General features: G+C 40.4%; 1 protein-coding gene across 6 annotated transcripts in view; it reads right to left on the reverse strand.

Annotated features, from left to right (window-relative positions):
* Positions 1-20712, reverse strand: part of LOC124128310 (multiple epidermal growth factor-like domains protein 10) — a 59814-nt gene that overhangs the window by 25939 nt on the left and 13163 nt on the right. For 2 of the 6 annotated variants that reach the window (XM_048386834.1, XM_048386833.1), the window contains 2 exons: positions 20264-20569; positions 19430-19714 (listed from right to left, as the gene is read on the reverse strand). In XM_048386834.1, the coding sequence (XP_048242791.1) occupies positions 19430-19714; positions 20264-20569 (591 nt within the window). Of the gene's footprint in view, positions 1-19408; positions 19715-20263; positions 20570-20712 lie in introns of all 6 variants that reach the window. The other 4 variants (XM_048386838.1, XM_048386837.1, XM_048386836.1 and 1 more) reach the window with 3 other exon arrangements.

Here is a 20712-nt window from a genome sequence, read left to right on the forward strand (position 1 = left end):
CATTTCTGGTGTCCCCCGCCGTGATATTGCTGGAATATTGCTAAAAGCGGCGTAAAACCATACTCACTCACTCACTACTCATTTATTTAAACTATATTCACTCACTCATCAAAACTATATTCACTCTCTCATCAAAACTACATTTGCTCACTCATCTAGACTATATTCACTCACCCATCTAAACTATATTCACTCACTCATCACAACTACATTTACTCACTCATCAAAACTATATTCACTCACTCATCTAAACTATATTCACTTACTCATCAAAACTACATTTACTCATTTATCTAAACTATATTCACTCACTTATCTGAACTATATCTACTACAATATTGCTGAGTGCAGCGTTAAACAACAAATCAATCAACCAACCAGCGCAGACAAATAAACTTTAAGGTTTTGAATGTGTGGGAAACCCCCTGTTCTGCGATATCATCCACTGTCATTTTAGGCAAAGCAAGATTGCTGAAAATGACCCCTGAAAATTAGGTACATCGTAAATCTCTCCATTTTGGTGATAAATAAAGGCGTGTTTATTTAATGTATGTTTTTAAGCCTAAATATCGGATATCGGATGTATTTACTCGGAGAAATGAACTTCAAAAATAGCATATGAGGGGTCACGGGTATCGGGATTTCATCAAACCTCCAAATATCATTCTGAAACGATGCCTATAACCTTTGAATCGTTCAGTATGTTTGAGAAATTACGCAAACACGGCCGCCAATATTATGTGAACATTCCGCCATATTGGATAGTGTGCCCGTCATAAGATAACCCTTACATCGCGTATATGTTAAACTCAGCTACGATACATGCATCCCTGATTTCCTCATACATTTTAGAATGAAATGACAAATGGTCTTTGTCACCAATACAAAGTGTCTAGCTGAAATACATTTGGTGTGACACGAAGGCTGCGCTCGGAAAACTGCACTGGTTTGAAATGTAAACAAAGAAAACTTAAGATTTTACACTGTTGCAATTGCTCATAATTTGAGAGATCCATTCGTCTATTTGTTGCATACATTGGCTCAATAAACAAACCAATCTATTTGATATATATCTATGTCGTTCACATTTTAGGCAGTATTAGACTTAAATTTACACAGTCAGGTAATTTAATAACCTCCATCCCTGCGCAAGTTAAGTGTCGCTAGTAGACCCAGTACGTGTCGTGACATAGGGGCTTGTAAGGCAAACTTTAGCAGGAAGATATATACGGTCAGTTACGGGTCAGTACTATTATACTATGTTTGTTTGTTTGCTGTTTAGCGCCGCACTCAGCAATATATGTTTTCCAGCTATATGACGGCGGTCTTAAACAACAAACGAACAACCGAGTGTGGCCGATGATATAGGAACGGTGTTCGTTCTTTCGTCCGTCCGCCCAGAGAAATGAAACTTTTCACACTGATGTTACTGGTCATGATCTCAAAAGAGTTCGAAAATTGGTGTACACAAGTATTTTTTTACAGACTTAAAGCCTGTGCTTTACAACATTCTGCATACAGTGTGCATACTGCGTGAAATAGGGACACTTTTTTCTGAGAAACTACTGAAGTTACATAAATGAAAGTATGTCTATCTAAGAGAAATTAAGTCTTGTGAAGGCAGAGTTCGAAAATTATTTAATTATTTTTCCTAGAGGAGGGGCCTTTTATGTGTATGAATTTCACATTTAATCATTTTTGTCTGATGACATAAAGCGATCCTAGTGCCTCTCTCTGCTTCAGGCATTATAGGGCTGTTTTATTTTCGTAGCTTCCTTATAGGTCATTACTGTACGTACAAACATAATACTGTGCCCCATGGAGGGGGATATTTACAACGCTGTTTTCTTTTTTATTTTGCATCCTTAATAAAATACACCGACATCGTCGTAAATTGATAACAATTGAATGATCACTGCTAATACAATTCAATGCTGCAGTTACGTGTGTATTGTGTTTTGTCTTATCCAAGATGGCGGACCTTTCAGAGCGAAAACGTGTATAACGAACAACGGATATAACGAACTGATTTCTCTGGTCCCTAGTAGTTCGTTATATCCGTGTTCTACTGTAAATGTCTTTGTAAAAAGAAACCTTATCTGGAGAAAGTGAAATTCATTATTGTGTTTATTTAGATTGTATTTTATTCTTCACAAGTTTAAACCATATACGATCCCTCCAAAAGAAAACGGGAAAACTATATTTTGATGGAACCGAATAAGGGAACAATGAACAATGACAAACAAGGGGAAATAAGCTTTGCTGTCGGTACATTGGGAATAGCGCGCATACAAATTCAACACGTCTGGATCAAACGTTGACATGCACTACATTGTTTCCAACACGTAGACAAGGCTAGGAAACCCATGATAGCATATCACGTTGCTGTGTCTGAAACAAAGTGTTCCCTTCTCCATTTCCATCAGTATAATTGCTGAAAACCATTTATATAAACGACTGCTAGTTTTTCTTTCGTCATTCAGTTTCCTATTCTGCTTTCCCTCTTATCACACATAATTCCATCAGTTTAATTGATCTATGATCATTATCTATTTCAAACTTTACTTTAATGTGCATGTATATATTAAGGTGTAGATACAGTTCTAAAGTCGCAATTATAGAAAAATGTTATGAAAGGAAATGTATTTAGTTAATCCAGGTAATTCATATTTTCGTAATTTTATTTTTTTATTTTTCACTGAATCTAGATATTACTTATAATTGTACTGTAAATACAATATTTCCTTCTTTCATATGCGATCGTTTCCTTGTATTTAATATAGCCTACTCCACACTTCTTTAAATTCAAGTATTAAAATCCCTGTAAATTAGGTTTAACCGTTAACAATGCATAATAACACCCGAAATGTAAATAAGCAGTCAATTTCAACGAGATGTAATATCGGTAAATTAACTCATGGACAATTCTCAAATGTCATATGTCTATCATCGTTAGGTTATTTACTTTACAATGATATGAAGTATTGCAGGTCCAGATTTCAAACAATGTCGCTTGCTAGAATTTACCTGCCACATTCGGGTGCTTCGTATTACAGTTCATGTAACAAAAGTAGCACCTTTCATCGATGGCTAGGTAGTGCATATACCTTTTGGATTTACTGCATTTAGATACTGTGGTGAAGACATTCAACGCTAGTTGCAATTTGGTTACACTGTGCGAGGAAATAAGAACGTTGTAACACTTTTTATACAATGTTACGTTTTTGAAACCGCGACTGACGGCCAGGCACCATGACGCCCCATAAACAAATGCTCATGCTATGGTCGGATTCGTACAATCGACTCTGCTTTTAATTTTTTAATTCAACTTGTACATATTAAAAGAACTTCCTAAGATAAAAGATGTACCGCATATGTCTGCCTTTGTTAAACTATATCTACCACACAGTGCATGTGTTGTATGGTTATGTCGTGTGTGCCGCCCTGTTTTAGCAGAGACAAACGCCGGTCACTTTGGTACAAGGCCTTGACCGCAATGCTGTGACGTCATGGACAGTGTGACGTCACTGTCATTGTACATTTGGCTCGGCTCAGTCAGAGTGCAGCGAGACGTAAACAAACAGTTTGTTTTGTGTTCCATGATCAATTATAAACTCATGAAACACAATTTACACAGACTAATTATAGTACGAGATTCAGTGTGTACATAATAATCACACATCATCAATATTTACACTGAGTTAACAATTCACCTACCTTATAATGCGAAGTTCCAAACACAACAGATGACAAAATATCTAAAAATATTTTTATCAAGTTTTATTGCTCCTCAAACACAAGAAACATTTTCACCAAATCCGGGAATATATAACACGACGACGTGCATGGCACACCACGTCACTGTCCGTAACAACATGTTCCCCTCCACCGTCCACACAAACACGACACTGACGTCACTGAGCGCCGCGGGACACGAGCAGTTTCACCACTGGCTGACGTCTCCAGTGTCTCGCCACGTCCGCCGCTGTCTGCCCCAAGTTGTTCCTGGCATCATTGTCCACCACGTTCAGAGACAGCACAGACTTCACCTTCTCCACATCTCCTATCATACAGGCGAGGTGAAGGGTGTTGTCACCGTCCTCGTCCACCAGTGACACATCAGCCCCTTTACTCACCAGGAGCTCCACCACGTCTCTGTGTCCCCGCCGTGCTGCCATCATCACTGGTGTCCTGCTCGTCACTCCTCTGCTGTCGATGTCATCCACGTTCACAGACAGCACAAAATTCACCGTCTCCACATCTCCTCCCAGACAGGCGAAGTGAAGGATGTTGTTACCGTCCTCGTCCACCAGTGACAAATCAGCTTCTTTACTCACCAGGAGCTCCACCACCTCTCTGTGTCCCCTGTATGCTGCCTCCATCACCGGTGTCATGCTCCCCTCTCCTCTACTGTTGATGTCGACTCCCGGTGTAGACAGGAGCCACTTCACCTCCTCCAGGTCCCCGTCCCTGCTGGCGTAGAAGAGGTCGCGGTCTGCTTGTGATGGAGTCGCTGTAACACAAAGTAACACTCTGTACACATCCAGACATCTTTGTCATACATCTACTGTGTTCACACCTCGAAGTGTTGACACGTGACAGGAACATCGATACACGATGAACCACTTCCTGTATGGATGACAACACTATAACAATGAGGGGAATGGTTTATGTATTGAACTAAGAATAATCTATTCACGTGACATCTGTTCAAGTGCTTTCTTCTACATCCAGTAGTTGTAACAATAGTCTGTGTATGGCTGTGGAGTGTTAACGTTTGTTTGCTTTATACGATATTAGTCAGACACTGTCAGTACAATTGCTGTCTCAAATTATTAAGATAATACGATATTTAGTTTTACATTGCTTTACATCAGCTTGTTCATTGAATACACTGTATGTATGAAGGGTTAGGAGTGAGCTTTCTGCCTGCTGGGTTCTCCCACCTACCGTGTGAAGCAGTGGAGAGCCATGAATCCCTCCTGCGCCGGCTCGGGTAACTCGAGGCTGAAACACAGAATATGTTGTTTAGAAAACTAGATATAGCACATAAACATTATAAATATTGGCCACAGATCAGTTATTGCCATTCCACCAGTTTGAAGCCTTTTGAAACGTTTACTACAGAACTAGAATAAGTGTAAATATAGAGTTTGGTGATTGTCAAATAGATTAAATGACTCTCATAAAAATACAACACAAGTATAGATTGTTGTTCATCTCTCCGGCGTGTCAATACGCCTGCTTGTTGAATTGACCTTTATGAACAAAATGAAGACACAATTAGTGCAATTGTTGATTTGTTGATAAATTAATAGGATAAAACATGTATCAAATTGCAGAGACTGTTTATAGGACATTTGCGGAGTAGAATCTAAGCTTTCTAGCTGATATGATGATCTGACCAAATATCCTACAAAGTTGGACAATGACACTGTCTACCACATACTAGGTTCTCCCACCTACCGTGGTGATCAGAATCTTGTGTCGTCAATGGGACAAGTGGCACTCTCTCGCCCCGGCTCAGATCCTGACTCGGGTCACTTGAGGCTGAAACAGAATATGGTGGTCAGAAAACTACGTATAGCATATGATAAACATTGTAAAAACTGGCCTCAGACAACTTATTGTCATTAAACAAATATTTTGCCTATTACAATGTTCACTCATGAATACGCTTTAAACACGTTTGTAGAAGAGGCATACATATCAGGTAGCTCAGTGATTGGTAAATCCCTATAAATGACATAATACACAGTAACACAGAGATTTATAAGTATGGATCTGCTCCGAAGCCGATATTCGGCAGCAAATGTCAGTAAACATTCCCAAATCGGAATAAAAACTTTCCCAACTCATGTTAATCTAACAAATTGTATGGCTTTGTAGGAGCATCCTGTATTTCACTGATAACTGGATCAATAAGTAGGAAGAGTTTTAATGCTTAGTTTTATATTATTACACTGATTCTACAATCTTAATACAACGTTACAAAACGCTGGAAGAAACTAAGAAGTTAAAAATATCCCGATTTTTAACCAAAAAACGATTTGTTCTCAAATCAGTCTTAGTTTACAATCCTGGAAAAATCCCCCGTACAACACACACCTAGATAGTTGCTCATCTGCCCCATGTGTCTTTATACATCAACACACACCTAGATAGTTGCTCATCTACCCCGTGTGTACAACATCAACACACACACAGATTGTTGCTCATCTATCCCGTGTGTCTTTATACATCAACACACACCTAGATAGTTGCCCATCTACCCCGTGTCTTTATACATCAACACACACCAAGATAGTTGCTCATCTACCCCATGTGTCTTTATACATCAACACACACCTAGATTGTTGCTCATCTACCCCATGTGTCTTTATACATCAACACACACCTAGATAGTTGCTCATCTACCCAATGTATCTTTATACATGAGAACATGAAACAATTCTTGAATCCTATTTCTTATGTTGGAATCTAAGTGTTTTGCTGTACACTGCCTTTATGCCAACTTGCTGAGATACGATGCCTCTCTTTGATTACAGTAAATAGATATTTCTTGTTTTGAAACCTAAACACAGGACATACATGGACATCATTTTTACTACACTGAAAGCAAAATCACATAATGTCTGCATATGAGTAATATATGAAAAGTAAACCTTCATAAATACAGGTGAATTGCTATATATTTGTTTGTTATTTTCATTGCCGCGTCCGTGTATTTAGATAATAGATCTAATCATGTATTCGTTCTCTGTGAGAATCAATGCACACTGTTATTTTCTATTACCAGAAGGACATGACACCCTCCAGTGTGGCAGGCCCTACCAGTGTAGTACCAGTGTAGTACCAGTGTTGTACCAGTGTTGTACCAGTGTTAAACACTTTTTCTGTTCATTCATCATCTGAATTAGGCCTAATCACAAGTCAAAGGACATTGTACACAAATTGACAACTGTCTACATGGTTTCTTTATTCAGCGTTAGAAATCGGCACTAGTCTTGTAGTCCTTGTCCAACTGCCCACTAGTTAAGGTATCATAATGACTAGCACAATTCGCTGATTTTGAGGGAATACATAAATACTAAAACATCAAGGATAGACGCGAGGAACATGGCCCCAAGTTAAAGCATAATGTCTGCATAAAAGAATATATAGCAAATAAACAAACCTACATGGAACACACTGGTCACCCCTCCCCGACAAAGAGTGAAATGTCTGTTTCTGCAAGTGAAACAATGCGATAATGCCCCATGTAGGATCCATACATGTCGGCATATTTAACGGCGACACAGACCAAATATTGAAAAAAAACTTAGACGTTGCGTATTTACAATGTCAGATTATGTCACCGTGTTTTTGATGCTGTAGGATATACACACAGAATATATCAATTCATTCCTAAATCTAATTCGTACCGTAATCACCGAATGATAACTTTTAAAAGTTACCTTTTCTAAATTCATATCTTTGTTTCCACCAATAACCCTTCTGTTACACTTGGTATTTACCGAAATGACAAAGTTTTTTGTGCCTGTTATTATAGCAACCCTATTTTACTGTATTTTAAGCGTAGGCATGACGAGATAAATTTGCATTTAGTTTCACATGTGCAGTTTGGACGTAGCTCAGTCGGTTAGCTGTCTCAAAGACAAGCAACCAGTTTTTGTGAGAATCCGTCAGACGCGAGCTCCCGACCTTTGGATCGTCAGCCAGACATGGGGGTGCCTGTCTTGGTGTTATAGTTTGTTGTCTGTGTTAATGAAGTGGATATATAGGGATGCACAACTTGGCGTTAAAGCCTGTTGTCTGTGTTACTGCAGTTGCGACATAGGTGTGCCTGTCTTGGTGTTATAGCCTGTTGTCTGTGTTACTGCAGTGGAGATATAGTGGTGCATGTCTTGGCGTTTAAGCCTGTTGTCTGTGTTACTGCAGTGGCGACATTGGGGTGCCTGTCTTGGTGTTAAAGTCTGTTGTCTGTGTTACTGCAGTGTAGATATAGAGGTGCCTGTCTTGGTGTTAAAGTCTGTTGTCTGTGTTACTGCAGTGGAGACATATGGGTGCCTGTCTTAGCGTTTAAGTCTGTTGTCTATGTTACTGCAGTGGCGACATTGGGGTGCCTGTCCTGGTGTTAATGTCTGTTGTCTGTGTTACTGCAGTGGCGACATTGGGGTGCCTGTCTTGATGTTAAAGTCTGTTGTCTGCGTTACTGCAGTGGCGACATAGGGGTGCCTGTCTTGATGTTAAAGTCTGTTGTCTGTGTTACTGCAGCGGCGACATAGGGGTACCTGTCTTAGCGTTTAAGTCTGTTGTCTATGTTACTGCAGTGGCGACATTGGGGTGCCTGTCTTGGTGTTAATGTCTGTTGTCTGTTTTACTGCAGTGGCGACATTGGGGAGTCTGTCTTGGTGTTAAAGTCTGTTGTCTGTGTTACTGCAGTGGCGACATTGGGGTGCCTGTCTTGATGTTAAAGTTTGTTGTCTGTGTTACTGCAGCGGCGACATAGGGGTACCTGTCTTGGTGTTTAAGCCTGTTGTCTGTGTTACTGCAATGGGGACATTGGGGAGTCTGTCTTGGTGTTAAAGCCTGTTGTCTGTGTTACTGCAGTGGCGACATAGGTGTGCCTGTCTTGGTGTTATAGTTTGTTGTCTGTGTTACTGCAGATGCGACATAGGTGTGCCTGTCTTGGTGTTATAGTTTGTTGTCTGTGTTACTGCAGTTGCGACATAGGTGTGCCTGTCTTGGTGTTATAGCCTGTTGTCTGTGTTACTGCAGTGGAGATATAGTGGTGCCTGTCATGGTGTTAAAGTCTGTTGTCTGTGTTACTGCAGTGGAGATATAGAGGTGCCTGTCTTAGTGTTAAAGTCTGTTGTCTATGTTAATGCAGTGGAGACATAGGGTGCCTGGCTTGGCGTCAAAGCCTGTTGTCTGTGTTTTTTTACTGCAGTGGCGACATTGTGATGCCTGTATTGGTGTTATAGTATGTTGTCTGTGTTACTGCAGTGTAGATATAGAGGTGCCTGTCTTGGTGTTAAAGCCTGTTGTCTGTGTTACTGCAGTGGAGACATAGGGGTGCATGTCTTGGTGTTAAAGACTGCTGTCTGTGTTACTGCAGTGGAGACATAGGGGTGCATGTCTTGGTGTTAACGTCTGTTGTCTGTATTACTGCAGTGGAGACATAGGGGTGCGTGTCTTGATGTTTTAGTCTGTTGTCTGTGTTACTGCAGTGGAGACATAGGGGTGCCTCTTCTGGTGTTATAGTCTGTTGTCTGTATTACTGCAGTGGAGACATAGGGGTAACTGTCTTGGTGTTATAGTCATTATCATCATCATTTATTGTATTCTGGCCATAGGTCCATATACATACAGTAACATTATATATATACAATTTTGTACATGTAGAAGTATAAACATGCAGACTTATATGCACAGAGATGTGCACGTGTACAATTTTGTGAAAAATAAGTCGCAACACAACACAACAAGAAGAGATAAAAGCATTTGATTAATGAAGGCAAATAACCTAAAGAATAATTAAACATCATTTATACAAAGACGGTTGCGAAGTCGTAAACCATAATTAATGTATAGGATAGTATTCTTTTGTTGCTCGTTAGATATTTCATCAAAATGGAGGAGCTTAATTAGTGTATTGATGTTTTGGGGTAAACCTTGGAAATATTTTATTCTGAGCGATTCATAACATGGACAGATAAGCATAAAATGGTATTCGTTTTCAATAAATGTGGGGCAAAAAGGACAAAAACGCATATTTATTGAAACTGAGGAAAAACGACCCGTATTACATACTAAATTGTTCAAACCTAATCTAAAACGTGTAAAACACACTCTAAGTTTTCTGTCTGTTATTTCTGTTAAGTACTGTTCTGGAGATAAGCAGGATTTAAATGTTTTATAAAGGTCGTATCTTGGACTATTTTCCAATGTAGCTCTCCATTCTTGGATAAACATATCAGATGCAACTTGTTTAAATACACTAAGAAATGCTGTCTTATCTCCAACACCTTGGTAAATCCAAACATATCTAAATCCATGAAGAAATAAAAGTTGTCTGATTTTAGTGACCCATGTTATATAACCAACATTGTCGCGGTATTTCAGCATTTCATAACATTTACGTGGAATACGATCAGGTGACATTTTTATAATCTTTAACCAATATTTTAGACCGCGTACATAAGAACAGATATATAAGGGATACCTTCCACATTCACCATACACCATACAATTTGGGGTAGATTTGCCAACATTTAAGAATCGTTTACAAGCAGTTAAGTGAATTTTTTCCAAGATGTGATATTTTTCGAGACCCCAAATCTCTGAACCATATAACAGAATTGGTTTAACTTGAGAATCAAAAAGTTTGAAGAAAACAGACGGGGAAGACACCGAGTTTATCAAGAACAACAAATAAGGTAATGAGGGCTCTCTTAGCTCGTAGCGCAAGATCGTTGACGAGGTGATTTAGTTTCAGATTAAAAGGAAAAATGACACCAAGGTATTTATAAGTTTTTTCAACATTAATTTGTTGCCCATTGATATACCATTTTTCCCTGGATGCAAGAGGACCTCCCTTTCTAAAAACAACAATTTTCGTTTTATCTGTATTAACAGTCAGTTTCCAGGAGATGGTATACTGAAACAATATGTCTATTTGTGTTTGAAACCCATTAACAGTATCAGAAATAAGTATAACATCGTCTGCGAAAAGTAATATGAGCAATTCATACATATCTGGATGAAGTTGGACACCGTGTTTTCCGTTTTGTTGGATTTCAAGGGACAATTCGTTGATAAAGAAAGAGAAAAGGAGAGGGCTTAAAATGCAGCCTTGTTTCACACCGATAGGGCAATCAAAGTAATCAGTGACACCATTTTGTGACGAACACATGATTTGACATTTGCATATATAGATTTTAACATTTTATACATTTTACCCCCAACGCCCGTTTTTCTCAAACAATCCCAAAGTTTACAACGATTAACGCTATCAAAAGCTTTTTTGAAGTCCACAAATGCAACATACAGTTTTCGTTTCCGGCATCCAAGATATTTTTGTACAATAGTATAAAGTGTAAAAATACAGTGCCTGTGATATTATTCTGAACAGATGATGGACTGCGTAGAGAATTAATTTCTCTCCAGAACCGTTTTGGGTTTGATAATGAGGCATTTAGACGATTTAATTTGGTAAGTTTAAGGGATTTTAAATAGCTTTTACATTTTGTTTTATATTTGTTGCGTAACTGACAATAAGTTTTCCTATTAGATTCAGATCTATTTTTACGGAACTTTCTTAGCGCTCGTCTTGCTGATCTCCTATGTTCTCTACACTCGCTGTTTGAATTGAAAATATATTTACGTGGTTTATTTCCAAGAACTGTTTTTTTCATACACTGCCCTGACTCAAGTAGTAGATTTACAAAAAGATCAACTGCATCGTTTATGTTAGTGTTTAGCGTAGTCAGAAGAGTCTGTGAAGTTTCAGCAAAACGATCACTAAGACAGTGTACAAATTCATCTTTATGCAATTCATTCCATACAAATCTATCTGCCGAATTAGTGCTATTGCATTGTGCAAATCTATTTGTGTTTTCTCGTGGAAATGAACAACTCAGTTCAAGAGGGCAGTGGTCCGAGTCAAGACTCTCGCCAACTGTAAGATTATAAACAAACTCGTAGAAATCAGATGAGGCAATACAATAATCAATAGTACAACTACCATTACCACTAATGAATGTATATTCACCATTCATGTCGCCATTAACTCTGCCATTTAGTATGAACAAGTTGAAAACATAACAGAAATTAATTAGAAATCGTCCAAAATTATTAATAACATTGTCAAGCGAAGACCGTCGTGATATACATGCATCTACAATGTCAACTTCAGGGAAAATATCCGGATCATTTGTGGTCGATTCTTGATCAACTAAATTATTTTCACAACCTGTTCTAGAGTTAAAATCTCCGCAAAGAAGCACAGTGTAATCAGAGAGACAGTCTGCTCTATCAAGAAAGAATTCATCGAGTTTATCATATATGTTAATATTTTGATGTTTGTCATAGTATGTAGAATTTTCTGGTGGTATGTACAAGGGGCAAAACAATACATCTTTTGGCGTTCCAAAGAGGTTTTTCTTCAATATAATTGACTAGAAATTATCAATACCCGAATTACTATTAAATACATTACAAAACTGAGCAAACTCATTTCTAATGGCAAAACAAACACCACCACATTTTCTCCCACGACCGGACAGCTTTACCGCCGGGGAGTAGAAGACTTTAAAACCAGGTAACCAATCGAAGTCGACTGAGTCAAGAAACGTTTCAAATAAACAAATAATGTCAAATGTTTCCAAATACGAATTAAACTTGTCATTTGACAGCTTACTAAACAACCCATGAACATTCCAGCATAAAAAAACGAGAAAAACGATTGTCAATTTCATTTTGGCTATTGACATCGGTGTACAGTGAATCTGTATCCTCTGAGAAAGTGTCCGGGGCCCGGCCAACATCTCAGGCAGTCTGATTCCGAGCATTTGACCTGGTATTACGACGTCGAGTCGCCGTGTCGGACAGAGTCACTCGATCCGGTATGGGCTCGGTTACAAGCCGCCCATTTTTAAAGTAGCCTCGCATACCGGTGCCCTTTAAGTCCTTGATTTGCTGTCGCTGCCGGTTAGTCAAATCATTTGCAACGCCATAACCAGCATCTCTCAGTTTGGGTCTCGCACTCAAGATCAGGATTTTATCGTCACTCTCGCGTACTTTCGCGATCATTGGACGCGGTTTATCAGCGGCTTGGGGCGTCTTGCCGAGTCGATGGGCTCTGATCAGGTCCTTGGGTGACCAAGTTTTATCGGTGACACACTGGTTGAAAATATCCACCACCCTTTTTTTACACTGTACGGTATTCTCGTCTCCCTCAGAAATCCCATAGATAATCACATTGTCTCATCTACTGAAGGGCTCGAGCTTATCAATTTCGTTATCCATAGAAGTGACTTTATTTTCGATTTGCTCAAGTTTCTCATTTGTAGCGTCGATATCAGAGACAATTACATCTTGATTAACTTTAATGTCACTCACAATAGTTTGAGGCTTTGAGAACTTACTTTCAAGGTTGCTGCACTTGCTGTTCACTTTTTGGATCTGTTGTCTGTGTTACTGCAGTGGAGACAAAGGGGTGCATGTCTTGGTGTTAAAACCTGTTGCCTGTGTTACTGCAGTGGAGACATAGGGGTGCATGTCTTGGTGTTAACGTCTGTTCATTGTGTTACTGCAGTGGAGACATAGGGGTGCATGTGTCGGTATTGTAGTATGTTGTCTGTGTTACCGCAGTGGAGACATAGGGGTGCATGTCTTGATGTTATAGTCTGTTGTCTGTGTTACTGCAGTGGAGTCATAGGGGTGCATGTCTCGGTATTGTAGTCTGTTGTCTGTGTTACTGCAGTGGAGACATAGGGGTGCATGTCTTGATGTTATAGTCAGCTGTCTGTGTTACTGCAGTGGAGACATAGGGGTTCCTCTCTTGGTGTTATAGTCTGTTGTCTGTGTTACTGCAGTGGAGACATATGAGTGCATGTATTGATGTTACAGTTTGTTGTCTGTGTTACTGCAGTGGAGACATACGGGTGGATGACGTGGAGGTGGAGACTGTTTTGTGTGGCTACAGTAGACACCTAGGGGTGCCTGTCATGGGTGTAAAGACTGTTGTGTGTGTGGCTACAGTAGACACCAAGGGGTGCCTGTCGTGGAGGTAGAGACTGTTGTGTGTGTGGCTACAGTAGACACCAAGGGGTGCCTGCCCTGGGTGTAAAGACTGTTGTGTGTGTGACTACAGTAGACACCTAGGGGTGCTTTTCGTGGGGGTAGAGACTGTTGTGTGTGTGGCTACAGTAGACACCTAGGGGTGCCTGTCCTGAGTGTAAAGACTGTTGTGTGTGTGGCTACAGTAGACACCTAGGGGTGCCTGTCCTGGGTGTAAAGACTGTTGTGTGTGTGTTGGCTTCAGTAGACACCTAGGGGTTCCTGTCATGGGTGTAAAGACTGTTGTGTGTGTGGCTACAGTAGAAACCTAGGGGTGCCTGTCCTGGGTGTAAAGACTGTTGTGTGTGTGGCTACAGTAGACACCTAGGGGTGCCTGTCCTGGGTGTAAAGACTGTTGTGTGCGTGGCTACAGTAGACACCTAGGGGTGCTTTTCGTGGGGATGGATACCGCTACGTGTGTAGCTACAGTAGACACCTAGGGGTGCCTGTCCTGGGTGTAAAGACTGTTGTGTGTGCTGCTACAGTAGACACCTAGGGGTGCTTTTCGTGGGTATGGATACTGTTGCGTGTGTAGCTAGGATAAGTTAGTGATATGTAGAGTCTGTCATGGGTGTTGTCTGTCGTGTTACAATATTTTTGTGTGTAACCAGACACTAGTTGGAAAGAGCGTACAACTGCCCGACATCCTCACAATCATGTGTTGAATGTATGAATCATCTAAACCGACGGCCAAAGGAAAATTTACCATGGTTGCAATCACTCAAGTTTCAAAACCACAAAAGATAGTTGCATGAAGTAAAATGGATTGGAAAGATCAAAGTCGCAATGAAATAATCATTTAAAATGACAGTCATATAGCATCCGATATTGGCATGACAGATGCCCGAATTGAGGCGTGGTAGCAACAACAAGCTTTCAGTTTAATGGAAAAAGGGCACACACATCTTAACTCGCTCAGGTTCAATGACACATCACACTAATAGCGTGGCTCATGACATGATGTGAGATACGTCGCCATTCCTCTTGAGGCCCTGGATCAGTTCTAGTCGGTTTTTGGCTACAGTAGACACTTAGGGATGCCTGTCATGGGAAGTGGCTGCCGTCGATCACAACAATCCATGACATCCCAGAGGTGTTCTATGGGGGACATGTCTGGGAAGCGTGTTGACTGTAGGGAGTTCTGTTCAATCCTGTTTTTTCAATCAATTGTTTTCTCCTATGCCCAAAATTTCCTCACCACACCATAACCCCCCTTCCACCATACGGCACGACATCTTGAACGTATTATGACGCAGTTCGTGTCCCGCTCAGGCGGTAAACACGCTGTGTTCCATTAGCTCTGAACAGAAATGTCGCGCTGTCAATAACTGTACTCTGTGAGGCCCTAATTAATTCAGCCCTGAGTCGCCTGGCCAGTGTGTGTCAACTAACCATATGCCCTAAGGCATTCGTCGCTGATGACGTCACTGTCAGGAGGCGATTCGGGAGATGTAAAGTATGCAAGTCCCGGTCTCCATTGGGCGTGATTACCCTGGGTCTACCTGTTCTTGGCACCCGTTGTTCAGGTGTCGGGTGGGGCATTTCTGTGTTGTTGCCTTTTACTTGTGTCAAACATTCCATCCGTATCGTTAAAACTCTTACTGCACGTGTTGTTTCGGCTGCCCAAACGGCACGGTTTTTTTTCACTTTTTCGCACTTAATAAATAAGACGTGTATAACTTTCAACACAGAGCTATGTTGTGTTAGGACGATGTGTTTTGCATCGATTACTTTGAACTTGTGTTTTCAATTTTTTGCAATTTCATTTTTAAAGTGGTAAAGTTTTTTTGTGCCTTCAGTTAGCACAGCTATAATGAACGTGAGTTACACATTAGTTCAACCGTTTTTAAATGTTTCTATTTTCATTGAGAACGAATGCTCCCACAATTAAAGTATATTTCACATTGTATTATCTATTTTATACAAGTTGTGTCTGTTATCTTCGATGAAATACGTTGACACTTTTTTGAGATATGAATGTTCACACCATAATCATATGACGCTTTTAAATGTCCTTGTCTGCAGTGTGGGATATGAAGGCTGTGAGGCAGCACCTACGTCATATAGTTTAATTCAAAGCAACAAGTCTAATGTCGAAGATATTTTGCTTTCTGTATGACATCAAAGATTATGATACAGGGTTATCGATAATAAGTTTCCATTGATGATTAGTTGCTGACAACGAATTAGTGACGGAATATGAGGGTTTCTTGAAATAGTATATTGTTCTTTTGAACATATTCCTATCTGAAGGATGAAACAGCGTCTTGTAGTCTCGTAATTTGACATACTTTCATCCATGTGTTGTTTTGTTGTGTTGAATATACCTGACTGTCCTAGAGGATGGCTTGAGTGAATGGTGGATTACGTAGCAGTCAGAATTGCAGTGTGAATTGGATAATCTGAGACATAATGAATTCCCTTTGCAAAATTCACAGACAGGGAACCTGACCTTGCGGCCACATGCTGGTTCTGGCAATAGTGCAGAGGCAGTCGTAAATTGTTAAACGAGAATGTCCACATTCCCAAATCAAACAGTTCACCTGATGGTTGCTTCCATGAGAAGATGTCTAGATGCATACTTGTATATTGTCAAATTATGCTTCAAGTAAAATTTGAAAAAATAAAATGGCACTTACAAGCACTGGGATTCCTGAAAAAGAGTACAAAAGGGGGTAAATAACACTGCAATATTTAAATAAAGTAATGGAGTGTTTATCAGTAACAAGGGGACACGGTTAGGTCAGTCGCGATCGTCGTTGATGCTACAATTTGTTCGGCTGAATTGAGTGGTGTCATTCGGGCATTGGTTACAACCTAGGATCGTATGAATCCAAGATCACCCAGATTAGGTGTCTAGGTTTGTCAGCACCATAACCATGTCCGTGGGTGTCAAAGAGTAGTAAACGTCTATGACCTGCACTTCCGGCTTTACTCCCACAGCAAGCTGACACGCCGTGATATAACTGAACTACTATAAACCAAACTTACTCACCCACCTCTTCAGTAACACTACCAACATTCATTTAGAGAAGATACTACCACATGCTTTAAAGAGCAGGTCTTCATGAGAATTACCTTCTTATCAGCCGCGTAAACCCTTTGTCAAACGTTCTTCTACATCGTGGACTGCAAAGAGATTTGCTTGATAAAAGACAGGGCATCTGCTTGACATTTCCTCTTAAACACCAAACATTTTTGGCTACCTCACACAAATACATATTCACATTTTCCATAAAAGCATGTCTTGTGCTGAATTAAAGTTGTCATCAGTGAACGACCGTATACAATTGTCATTACTGATAAGGATGTCATCATGGAAAATATAGAGTAACATTCGTCTGTTCGTACAACTGAAAATTTGCAGATTCTAGTACATCATTTTACCCATGTAAAATATGTCAAAGTTATGCTGAACAAAATGAGTTGATCATAATCTAGATGGTGAAGCAGTGTCAGGTTAGGCTCGACCCACACAAAGTAAACTCACCTCTTCCAGCAACAAATTGTCAAACAGATAAAGACCGCAACAGGTAACATCCACATCCACATCCACTGTATACTCTGTGTACTGTGCGCCTCACCTGTAACACACAACCGCAATATGACTAATTAGTCTGTCTGTTGTGCCCCTCACCTGTAACAGACAAACAATATGGGATTAGGTAGAATAAATAGATTATGTATTTGAAGCTGTTTTTTACTATGTTGAAATTTTAATCTTCTTTTGTCCAATTGAACAAGTATTATTTTATTCATTATCTGGCCTCGAGAGCCTAACACTACTTGACGCTTCTCAAGCTGCGGTGACTCAGCAGGATGGTGCCGTGATTGGGTTCCACCTATTTACCTGTTTCTGCTTCACAAAACTCTCCCGTATATCTCCCTCTGCAGCCATGGGTACAATGTCCACTTCCTTGATGACAGGTATCCGCAATGCAGTTCCGGACACACAGCTTCTCACATCGGTCGCCATGCCAACCACGCCGACATCCCCGAGTGCACGTTCCAGTGTCAGTCTGACAGTAGTTGGTGTTTCTGTCGGAACCCAGGGCACAACCTGGAGGACAGGCTTGATCGCATGTTTTCCCCAAATCTGCCCCAGTCACATGGTCTGTAGGTAGTGGACACTACAACACAGACACAGCTAGTGAGAACACTATCAGACAAAACGTCTGTATATACATGTAAGTACATATCCCTGCACACACCCTGCCCCAGTCACATGGTCTGTAGGTAGTGGTCACTGCAACACAGACACAGCTAGTGAGAACACTATCAGACAAAACGTCTGTGTCCACATGTAAGTAGATGTCCCTGCACACATCCTGCCCCAGTCACATGGTCTGTAGGTAACGGTCACTGCAATACAGTCACAGCTAACAAGACACCATCCTCACTGCAACACAGGCACGGCTTGTGAGAACACTATCAGACAAAACGTCTGTATATACATGTAAGTACATATCCCTGCAGACACCCTGCCTCAGTCACATGGTCTGTAGGTAGTGGTCACTGCAACACAGACACAGCTAGTGAGAACACTATCAGACAAAACGTCTGTGTCCACATGTAAGTAGATGTCCCTGCACACATCCTGCCGGACACTGCAACACAGACACAGCTAACAAGACACCATAAGACAAAACGTCCGTATAGACAAGTCAAGGGGGAGGCCGTGATCAGTGTGATTGTACTGCCGTGAGCCAAGCATTTCTGTAGACAAAAACATTTCCATAATGATAAGACAAGCAGAGTCCATTGTATGACTCTGACTATATCATGAGCATGTGTTCATCAATCACAATCAGATATTGATGGCACTAGATAATCGCGAAAAGGTGAGCTTAATTAGCGCATTGGTGGCACCTGTCACAAACACATGCACAGGCAAGTAAATTGTTCACAGGAACATAAAATACAATCTGAAATTGCGTCGGACATAATTTTGGTCACGTCAAGTCCAATCTTCCACTTTATTCAAGAAACGATTTTCAAATAGTCATGGTACTGATTGAACACAGACAGAATCATGCCCTTTTCTGTCTGATTGAAATCTAGCTTTCAGATGACAAAAGATAATTTTGTGAAAATTAAATAAAAGTCAAGGATCTGATGATAATAAAACCCTTGTTGCTGACGTCACAGGTCATGATATAAGCTGTTACAGAAAATAAAACTAATACAGTTTGCGGAATTATACACAGCTGATCATGTTATAACATACAAGCTTCAACACGCCATGCATGCAGCAAATGGGAAACGTGGTAAACCTGAAAATTTGACAGAATATTTTACGAAGATGAAGCGCATTTTAGTGAGCAGTTCACATGTGACATCATGTAATCACTTATCATCTATTGTTTTAAAACCAACCAAAAATAATGTTTGATTGTCAAAACGTGATGTACATTTACATATCATATCCAAATAGTCGTACGAAACTAGGAGCTGTCAATCGGCTGTATGCCATCTTCTCAACATCTATACGAAGTACCTATGTTCTGACTCAACCCTTACAAGTTACCTATCAGAATATGTTTATAGAACTGTATCTGCGTACCTGTTGTTTGTGTCTGTGTACCTGTTGTTATGTTACAGAAATATCCACTGTATCCTTCCATACACCCGATGGTACATCCCCCGTTTGGTTGATTGCACGTGGTCTTGTTGCAGTTCGGGCTACAAAGTTGATCACAGAGGTCACCATGCCGACCACGAACACACCCTTCTGAACACTTCCCAGTATATTTCTGACAGTGTCGAAGGTTTCTGACAGGATGAAGTCTACAGTGATCTGAACATAGTCGGTCACAGTTGTGTCCATACTTGCCCCACTCGCACACCGGGACACCCTGTACTGCAGAAACTGAAAACAGAAGTTAAATGAGATACATGTCTACCTGATTGCCGGTTTTGTCAGCACCATATCCTGCTCGTGAGTTTCACCTCAGGAGTAAACACCAAAGACCTGCTTGACGTCAGAATCTCGTTCCACATTAAACAGTCGGTCAAAACAGTGTTAAGCCAAGGGCTCTCACATTCTAGATCATATGGCCATTTACGGTTGTACACCGAATTCCACCGTTCGGGAAGTAGATCTAAGACATGTCTACTAAAACATAACAAAGGTTACAATACAAACTCACGTTGGAGGCTGTATTGTAATGTTTTATCACGTGGTACGTGTGACATCACGTAATCACTAATTATCTATTGTTTCAAAACCAACCAAAAATAATGTTTGATTGTCAAAACGTGATGTACATTTACATATCATATCCAAATAGTCGTAAAAATCTAGGGCTGTCAATCTGCTGTATGCCATTTTCTCAACATCTATAATAATTACTTATGTTCTGACTCAACTCTTGGACATAACCTGTCAGAATCTATTTATAGAACTGTATCTGTGCACCTGTTATTTGTGTCTGTGAACCTGTTGTTATGTTACAGAAATATCCAATGTATCCTTCCATACACCCGATGGTACATCCCCCGTTGGGTTGATTGCACGTGGTCTTGATGCAGTTCGGGCTACAAAGTTGATCACAGAGGTCACCAAGCCGACCACGAACACACCCTTCTGAACACTTCCCAGTATATTTCTGACAGTGTCGAAGGTTTCTGACAGGATGAAGTCTACAGTGATCTGAACATAGTCGGTCACAGTTGTGTCCATACTTGCCCCACTCGCACACCGGGACACCCTGTGCTGCAGAAACTGAAAACGGAAGTTGAATTAGATACATGTCTACCTGATTGCCGGTTTTGTCAGCACCATATCCTGCTCGTTGATTTCACCTCAGTAGTAAACGCTGAAGAACAGCTTCACATCGGAATTCCGTTCCACATTAAACAGTCGTG

This window comes from Haliotis rufescens, unplaced genomic scaffold (assembly GCF_023055435.1).
Source record: "Haliotis rufescens isolate VD_foot unplaced genomic scaffold, xgHalRufe1.0.p SCAF_61, whole genome shotgun sequence".
Classification (NCBI taxonomy): Eukaryota; Metazoa; Mollusca; class Gastropoda; order Lepetellida; family Haliotidae; genus Haliotis; species Haliotis rufescens.